This window comes from Ixodes scapularis, unplaced genomic scaffold (assembly GCF_016920785.2).
Source record: "Ixodes scapularis isolate PalLabHiFi unplaced genomic scaffold, ASM1692078v2 PGA_scaffold4__175_contigs__length_147842914, whole genome shotgun sequence".
In the NCBI taxonomy this organism is placed as follows: Eukaryota; Metazoa; Arthropoda; class Arachnida; order Ixodida; family Ixodidae; genus Ixodes; species Ixodes scapularis.
This window is the reverse complement of record NW_024609879.1, coordinates 115,980,330-115,990,029: the sequence shown is the minus strand read 5'-3', so window position 1 is coordinate 115,990,029 and position 9,700 is coordinate 115,980,330. Positions and strand designations below refer to the sequence as shown.

Genomic DNA, 9,700 nt, shown 5'->3' with positions numbered 1-9,700 from the left:
TCGCGCAAAGTTAAATATATGAAACATGGTGCAAACCCTGCTATCTTGGCTATTTCATTCGGATTCTCATGGACTAGAATATAAAACAAAATGCACTTATTATGCGTACTTATATATACGTATTTCAGTAAGAACAAATTTTGTTCCTGATTTTTATATATTCTCTACAAAATCTAACGAGCTAGAACTTGTGGCAGGTTTCTAATTGCTAAAATAGAATACTCCCGCCATTCTAGCAGACAAAAACGAACCTGGTCCAATTTAATCCAAAACGAATTTATCCGCTGACTTTGCCTTTATACAGTTCATGTGTTACGCAGTGACCAAAGATGACACAAATCACCGCATCATCGTCAAACGCAGTGCGAGTTGTTATTGTAATAGTAAAATCTTCCGTAATTACTTGGATCCTTCCCGGCTTTTTTTAAATACATGTTTCGTACGTGTCACTTGATTCTAGTGATGTCGTCAGGCTTTGACACAAAAAAGAATCATTCAATTTTTTCAGACTCCGACGTTAATCACAGTTGCTATTATATAACCAGAAAACGTTCTACTTAAAAGGAATAAAGAAATACTTTGGTTCACGTATAATATATAGTTTATTGTTGCCCTAATGAAGAGACCCACTTCGTTGCATCGTTGTCAATTCTCACTGGGTTCAACCGTAGAACCCACCGTATCCGTGACCGTATCCGCCATAGCCGCCATATCCACCGTATCCACCGTAGCCGCCATAACCGCCGTGTCCACCGTATCCACCGTATCCACCGTATCCACCATATCCGCCGTGTCCGTAGCCGCCATAGCCATAGTGCGCCCTCTGGTTGTCGTAGTGGTGGGTGATGGCGTGGCTGTAGCCGCCGTGGCCGTAGCCCCCGTGTCCGTAGCCGGCATTGGCTACGGCGACGACCACAAAGACGACAAGGCAGCACAACTGGAGCAAGAAAACAAAATTAGGTTTGAAGGCTCTTATCACAACACCGCTATCTCACTAAAAGCATTAAACTTTGGGGGCAAAAAGCAAAATTTCACTTGTTTGCTTTCTCAAAAATACGACTGACGCAATTTGAATTTTAATATGACACTAATCGTGCACAATTGGAGAGTAGCTTGTTGGACATAACAGCGCAAAAAGGAAGGAAAGGAACGTACAAGACACGCAAGTGCTGACTCGCAATCAAAATATAATAAACGAAGAAAGAAGACGAAATCATCGAAAAGGCACGCGATATAAAAACGCGAGTCAGCACTTGTGTCTCGTGTGTTCTTTTGCTTTTTTTCGTGAGTGAAAGCTCACGCTGCAGAGCCCAAAGATCCTGGGTTCAATCCCCACCCCTGCCCGTTTCGATCTGGAGGAACATCGTACCGGCGTGCGGTCGTGTATCACTACAGCGTGGTGCAGTTCAAGACCCCAGGCTAGCAGTTCTACAGCATTGGCTAAATTGCTCATCTACAGCTCAGACAGTAGACGCCCAACGAGGCAGACTAACTTCCGGCTGTATAAACATAAACACACCAATCCTTTTTCTTTGTCCTTCGTGCGCTGTCATATTAAAAATGTCATCATACTAACTTGCCCAGCTCACCACCTTTCTACAATTGAAGAGTGATAATGGTGTAGGGCGCCGAGCGCCAAGAAGAGAAGAGGAGCGCAAGGTCGGGGAGCGCACGACACTGGACAGAGCGTGCAGCACGGCCGACGATCTCGGTGGGCACCAAAGCAACTCCTCCGAAGATATCTTTCATAGCGTTAGATATTGTAAAGTGTAAATAGTGTAAATAAATGTGTAGGACCTACATTTGGTCCCTACAATGGCATTACCCCTTGGGGTCATTAAATCAGTGACGCAGTGTCGACCCTAAGCTGCCAATTACTAAACAGTTTATTAGAATCTTTCGAAAGTTTCACCGATGAGACCGGAAATGTAGGCCTCAATCAGCACCGATAATTATTATTTTTTTCGATAAGCAATATTGCAGCTTCAGCCAATACAACGTAGCGAATGGTTTGTCGACTCTTGCGTATTTTCGACTGTCAGCCTGTCATGGATAGCTACAGAGACGCGATGCTTTCATTTGTTCCGCTGAACTGCCATCAGCGAACAAAGTTGGCATGAAATACTTTCCCATGTTATATACACCGTTTGTTGTTTTTGTTGTTGTTGTTTTCAGTTTGTGGGGTACATTTTTACAGTGAATGAAAGCTGAAGAAACTCAGGGCGTGCTTTATTTTCACCACTTTACTTGCTTCGTCGTTCCTTTTTTTGTGTTCTGGATGCAGAATGTCGTCATCTTATTAACTGCCGAGCAATAACGCGGTTAGCGACTAGAGTCATCTAAACGAATTAGCCATGAAAGTTTCCTCCATTATAAAATCAAGGCGATTCTTTTTATGTTACTATTATTTCATCAGCCTCTTCGTCGGTTCATCTGGACAATGATTGAATAGCGGAATATCTGGCAATTAACTGCAAGGTTACATTCAACGTTGCTAGCTTCCTTTAAAAACCAAAAAGACAATTTCTCTCTTAAACCTCCCCGGGTGTTTTGCAATGGGGTGCCATAGGTTATTCGTAACGTCATCTGATTCAAAAAGGTGACCTATTGTGTGAAACGAAAAACTTTTACATTGTCATGAGACTGTACGCGTTCTACTTCGTCGATATCTGTTCTTACTTTACCGATCCAATCGAGGCTTTTACCTTGCATGGCGACCTCACTGAAGCCGCTTGCACAAACATAAGCGAATACAATCCCTGCTATCAGTCACATAACATAATCTTCACGCAACAGAACTCCGTGTAAAGGCTGGGTCACACGCTTGCTACTGCTTCAGACCGTGTGCCTTAAAACCTCCTAAAATCTCTTTTTAGCGCGAGAACACACTGCCGCTATCTATCAGGAGGCCGTGGAACATTTGCATGCAGCCTCCGTATATTTTCTTCTTTTTACAGCGGACGTATTAAGGGCTAGGTTCCCCAGTTTCGTGTCCGTGGACAAATAAATCTCGACACCACCCTCTGGACAGCTACCGCCATCTATGAACGACGGCGGCAACAAAACAATCGGCTTGCCCGTTGTCTGGTTGCCGCCGTCGCTCATAGATGGCAGGACATAGTACAGCTCCGCTGCTCTTCCTTCTTCATTTTTTTAGCGCATCTTTCTTTTTTAGCCCGAAAAGCTTGTAACAACGTTGTAACTTATAAACGACTGCATCTCATAGATAGTACGTACATTTGATCTCGGAAATGCCTCAAAACCTTCGCTCTAGTGAAACGCAGTTTCAGGGTCACCTCATAGATGTTGCCAGTATGCCAGCGTGTTCTCTCGCCGTCGGTCCTCAGCAAACCCGAGTGTGTGAACAGGCTTTTAAACTTAAAGACATAATGCTCTTTTTAAGGAAGAGAGTTCTAGAAAGGTTTGAAGCAACAGTATCCGGGGGTATCCAGTGCGAGGTGTCATAACTCCGGGCTGTACTCACCAGAGTCCTCATGGTTAAACTGCTGCGGAGTTGCGGAAGGAACTGGCTTCTCGGCCTCCAAGGGTCTCCCTTTTATACTGCAACGAGGGGCGACCGATCGGGCAGCGGTTTCGAGTGTCTCAGCCTCCACGTGGTGTACCAAAACGAAAATTGTCGCTTTAAGACTGGTTCCCGAGGTAGGCACGGTCCATTAAATACGCCTTCGTAACATGTCAGAGATAACCTACACTTGACGTTTCCCCTCGAAGTGGCGACCGCGCTTTTGTGGAGAAAAAAAAAAAAAAAAGCTAAATGTGTGTACGAAGTGTGGAGATATGCGCCGAGCAAACTTTCTTTGTTGCTTTCTGCAGTTTTCGAGTGAAAAGGTGCAGAAACAAAACAACAAACAAAGAAGAAAACATTTCCTATTGTGGTTTCGTGGGAGTGTTTTTGATCCCGTCACCTTGGGCAGCTGACGAAAAATAAAATGTTTCGGCTTGACTTACTCGACTTCCTCGTTAAATGGCACCTTCGACTGTAGTCCGTTTCCCCTTGCAATAGATCGCTATGGACGTTACGAGCCGTCTTAGCCAATCCAACACTGTGAATGTATCGCCGAATACGCGTCCCGCGCGCCGGTTCTCCGCCCCAGAAGGTCACCTGACATACAGGCGACATTAGATAGGTTGCAGTGACTCGTAGCGTTCACTGCAACTCATCGTAAGTTCTAACAGAGTAAAGTAGTTTGCTTTGCTCTTTAAATCTGCGTACCCGCTGCAGAGTCCGGCGGAAGACAAAAGCTGGAATAAGACGAAGGTGACGTAGTAATAGCGGTGTCTGGAATGAATTAGGATGAACTGCTGACCTTCCTCTTGAACGACGCCGGCGTGTTTTTACATCTTTCAACCCCCCCCCCCTTCCACCCTCACCCTCGGTGAACTACTGCTTACTGCATACACGCCCATGCCAGAAACCAACGTGTGCCAGCCAACCTGTAAATTCATGATGAGTGTAATTTTAAAACAATTAAATCGTAGCAGCCAACGCGGCTGTAGCCCAACCCTAAAACGGTACGTCTGCCTTCCACCGAGACTGCGCGAATGGTCAGTAAGTTATATCTTTTCACAATATCGGGAACGAACGTTTCGATTTCTAATTGAAGTGTGCGAGCAGAACGTAAGCAAATAAAGGGTCGTAGCCATCGCCACACCACAGTCAAAATGTTTTCTCTCACTACGTTTTCAGCTCTCTCATTTGGCGTCCTGCGTGCTCTACAAGAAAGCACACTCATGGGAATTTTTAGTGTAAATAAATTACGTCGACGTCTGCTCCCGCTGCATGCATTTTAATAGCGCGCTACACGTTCAATATTGGACCTGCTATACAAACGGAAATAAACACATCGAGTCACGCTCTTTGTTTGGACTGTCTGGCCACCAGCACAAAGACTCTACGTTTGAAAGTAACTATAGTCCCTGATAACTTCCAAAAAATCAGGGCATGGCGAGTCCTGATCATCACATTATCTACCCGCAGCCAATGAGAGTGCAGCATTAGCCAATAAGAAAGACGAATAACCAATCACGAAGCAAGAAACGCGATAAGCCGCGCCTTTCATTTCTTACACTGTCAGTACATATAGCGAGCATTCCCTTGTAAGAGTGCTTTGCTGCCCTTTGGGCGCGTTTATTATTTTTTTTTTCATTAACGTGGAACGTTTTCAGGTTAGGTTTTCAGGTAAAGTGGAAGCCACAAAAAGCGTACCCGCTAGTTAGTGTAGTTAGCACCTCTAACTCTGACTCTAACTCTAACTCCAACTCCAGCTCTAACTAGCTCTAACTGACTCTAACTAACTAACTCCAGCTCACTATCTCTAACTCTAACTCACTCTAACTACACTAAACAATTGGTTTAGCGCCAGTGGTGCCAAACCACTAGCGCTAAACCAAGAAAGTTTCATGTAGCAGCACAATTGTAGGGCAATTTGCGGTACATTTTTTAGATCGATGTTGACAGAATATAAAAAGAAATGAATGGAGCAAATTCAGCACGACTGTACGAAGAGGTTAAAGGAATTTACTTCACATAACTATTTTCTGTCGATGGACGGAGAAGACCAACAGTATGCAAGAAATAAAAAAAAGACACATAAAGGCACTATTTTGTTGTGCGATCACAAAGAATGATATTCCTAAAATGATTTGCTGTGAAATTTTTGTTCTTGTTTAGATAAGACAGGTACATAAGGTAGAAATAGTATGTACGCAAAGAGAATTATGTCGAAAGTGTTTAAAAAAAAGGCGCAGAAACACATAGACATATTGGGCCTGGAAATGTATTTTATTTCACAAACGGAAACACTCCTAGCAACAGGGGGCTTAACAAGAATCGAATATCGAACCACTGCTAAGTTACCATTCAGTCAAGCCAACTACTCTTTCAAAAAAAAAAAAAAATACTACAGTTTGCCCAAAATCTATCCGTGATAGCCACCGTATCCACCATGGGACACCGACACGCCGTACTTGAAACCTCTTCCATATCCGCCGCCGTAGCCTCCACCGTATCCGAATCCTCCAAGTCCGTAGCCGCCTCCGTAGCCCCCGCCATAGCCACCACCGTATCCGCCGCCGTAGCCGCCGCCGTAGCCACCTCCATAGCCACCTGCTCTCTGGTTGTCGTAGTGGTGAGTTGTACCCGAACCGCCGCCGTAGCCTCCGTAGCCACCGGCGTTAACCAACACCAGGACCATTAAGATGGAGGCGTTCAGAACCTTTGGAAAAAGATTGAATGCATACGCTTCATCTGCAAGAGTTCTGCACAGTGATGCCGGAGGCATGTGGCCACTAACACATAGCTTTAGAGATGAGCTTTGCTTGAGAAAGTGTTCTAGCAAACAATGCCATTCTTTGTTGACAATCTTACCCCTGTGCCCTTGATATCACTGAACACAACGAGTGGAGTGTAGGAGACATCAGGAGGTAAAAGCGTCTTGTAAATCATGTGATGTACGCGACACTTTTTTACACCCATTCAATGTTGTCAGCATCGATCAGTGTATTTGCAATTTGAACATGTGCTACATCAATAAACTTGTTTATCTACTCTATAATTGAAAACCAATGTGTTGCTGAATTAGATACGAATGCATAAAAGGATAAAAACATAAAGGCAGGGACGGAAACAAAACTTCTTTCATTTAGCAACACCATATGTTATTGCTAAATGAAAGAAGTCCTGTGTTTTTGTCCTTTCGTGTATTCGTATCTTATCTAGCCATGACCACATTCTTCAAAATAGTAGGTTTAACGCAAATGAAAACGTTGTTGTTTTAATAGACAGGCATTGTTCACCCTAACTTAAACAATATTTTTCGATAAAACAGTTACAAGAGAGAATATTTCAATAATGCCCCATTAGGAACCTCGCGACCACGAAAAGCCGAAACAGCAGGTATAGTTTATGATATCTACAGCTTTGTCGCAAGATTTTCAACTATGAGCACTCAAAGAATCATATTATACTCGAGTCTAAAGGTAAATTTTAAAGAAATCATTAACATTTTAAATTTCAATGAAATCGCCTTTGCGTTTGACGCGACCATTTCAGCTGTATGTGTGAAGACCAGACGCCTGAAAAGACCTCTAAACTATGTTTCATACTCAAAACAGAAAATATTTCACTACACGTTAGTTGCAGGAATGGCTTGACTCACGTACAAGGAAACTCATGCTTTCTCCAGGGTCACAAAAGGGAATCCTAAAGACGAATGCTCTCAGCGGCCGGACAGAGCTACACTTCTTATATAGCCATGCAATGGTGGGAAACGGATTCAGTGGGTGACGTAACGGTCTGTTTTGACGACACACCTTGGCCCGCAGTCACGACTGGACGGTTCCCGTCAAAGCCTGATCTATGTTCCGTTCACCCCTAAGCTGACAGTGCGTTAAAAGCTATATAGGTGCTCGTTGGACCAACCATAAGTATATCGTTCGCCACGTGGCCTTGCTCCAGCCCGCACCGACGCGCAGAGAGCGGGCTCAGTCCTTGAAAGGGAGGTTTTGCATTGGCTCGGTGAGCGCGTCGCTCGCACCACACTGCCAGCTTGGGGGTGAAAGAAGCATAGGGGCTCCTCCCTGTCTAGCCGATACTGTTCATTTACTTTTCGAGAATAGCGCGGCTGTCAAATCTTCCAATTCTGCTTGAGTTCTCGATCCGGGTCAAACAAAGTGCCCACGATTTCCGGGCGAAAAGAATACGGGGCCACACAATTTCCGTCCGTCGGTCGACTTTGTGTACGCGTTACGCGGCTTACATGTATAGACGGCGACCGTAACAAAAGCGTAGCGTCGAATCCAATTTGATTAGCTATATCACGCATTATCTTGCAACATCGGGCAACATACTACTGTGCTTTGAGCATGCCGTTTTCTTTATCGTAGCTTTTGAACACCGAAGGCTTGGACGTCCGTGCGTGGGTGTGGTTGACATGTCTGTGTGTGCGTGTGCTCGAGCGTTCTTCCAGCACCGGGTGGTTAGACAACAGACGTCATCAGGGCTTTCACCTTGCCTTCTCAGCTCCGTCATTCAAGAAGACACTTGCCACATAATATATATACATATATATATATAATAATACTGGTTATATTAATTACACCTCTAAATTTAGTTTATACATTTCTAGCAGAAAGAGGCATCTCCTCTATCATTTTTCTTTTCTTTTTTATTGTTTCTTTTTTTTTTTTTTACATATTTACAACTTGAAGTTTTGGGTGGCGAATGTTGATTCCACCGGTCATGAGCAGTGTTGACTTTTCCACTGTAAAGCAACAAAAAAAATCATGTCACTACTAAAATACTGTTTACTTTTACTACGTTTGTATGCTTGTCGGGTTTTTTTTTTTTCGTTTAAAAAAAACCTGAACTGCACATGGAAAGACTCCCAGATCTCCCCTGTTGATTCTACACGTACAAAAAAAAAAGACTGCAAAGGCTGATGATCCTGGCCCGTAGTAGCTTTGCCAAGGGTCATTTTAACGCAGTCTCGCGCAAGTTAATTCCTCGAGTTGATCTAAATAGCCGCCTGCACGTTTCATCTGGTACAAATTCTCTTTTACACGACACATGGCCCTCATCTTTCTAGCATTTACAAGATTTTCTAAGGGAAGTTCTTGATGGGCTCTGGAATGGACGGCAACGTTCGGCTAAGAGACCTGGCTTCTTTATTGCGCCTTCATACATAGCCAGGTCTCTTAGTGAAACATCGGCTGGTATTAATCTTCCTAGAAAGTTCGTTTTCAAGCTACTACCTTTGTTTTTTGGTGCTTACTCGGCATTTGAAACGCGAAATATTTTTTTCTTAATTATTCCCCTCTCTTGTTGGGATGTCCACCTGATTGTGTATATCCGAGGTCCAATCCACTGCCATTCTCTTTTTTACGATATAAGATATCTCATTCCGCCCTGTCGCTTGGCCCGCTGATCGGAAAATTTGGCCATTTATCGTCCAACTCAAAGCGCGGTTGTTCCATTGACAGCCGTGTCTTGCGCTGAAAGGTAACTGAAAAAGTTCCTTTTATAAATTAAATTCTGGCATAAGAAAGATGCCTGTTGTGCCGCGCACGGTCGCGTCAGTGGCTTCATTTTGGCTCTATACGTTTAGCTAATCGTGGCACATTTTGAATAATCATAGAGGAAAGAGTAAGAGGGTGAAGTAGGTGCGTACACGTAAAAGGCACCCCACAGTCGCCGACACCTTAAGACACCCAGGAAGTGGCCGGTCTCGGGCTTCTAATTATCGGCCTCCAGCAAACAAGGTTGCGGCGTTAGTCGACAAGAGTGCCGAAGATCGAATCCCGAAGCAAGACGTGCGAACATAGTAAGTCACGCCGTGCGTTCCTCAAGCTCGAAGTGACCATAAGGTATCGGGCCCCTACGAATTGCAGGAGAGGCTCCGAACGTAACGCTGTCTGTTCTCTATTGTTTAATGAGTCGGTGCGCATTGGGTACAAGGTGGAGATAACGGATGCTCTACCCCTCCCTTGACGAATGAAGAGTTGCGCGTTTTTGTACCGAGATTCAATAACACATTTTTTCTTTCGGAATTTTCTCTTTTTTTTTTTTTTTTTTGGGGGGGGGGGTTGGGGGGGGGTGGTATTCCGTTTGCCGTTTTTAATGGGGGGGGGGGGGGGGGGGGTGCCGTGTTGTATAGCACCTAAGTTGCAACGGACTACAATC

General features: G+C 44.3%; 2 protein-coding genes across 2 annotated transcripts; both read right to left on the bottom strand.

The window, feature by feature from the left end:
- Positions 1 to 661: 661 nt before the first annotated feature.
- LOC115309281 (neuropeptide-like protein 31) lies at positions 662 to 3,503 on the bottom strand. Its single transcript, XM_040223114.2, has 2 exons — positions 3,485 to 3,503; positions 662 to 937 (listed from the first exon to the last, which is right to left on the bottom strand). The coding sequence occupies exons 1-2, from the start codon at positions 3,494 to 3,496 to the stop codon at positions 662 to 664; spliced, it is 288 nt and encodes a 95-aa protein (XP_040079048.1). The 5' UTR covers positions 3,497 to 3,503.
- Positions 3,504 to 5,939: 2,436 nt separating this feature from the next.
- LOC121837845 (glycine-rich protein 3-like) lies at positions 5,940 to 6,466 on the bottom strand. Its single transcript, XM_042293677.1, has 2 exons — positions 6,389 to 6,466; positions 5,940 to 6,236 (listed from the first exon to the last, which is right to left on the bottom strand). Exons 1-2 carry the CDS (start codon positions 6,464 to 6,466, stop codon positions 5,940 to 5,942), a joined length of 375 nt encoding a protein of 124 aa, XP_042149611.1.
- Between the last annotated feature and the right edge of the window lie 3,234 nt (positions 6,467 to 9,700).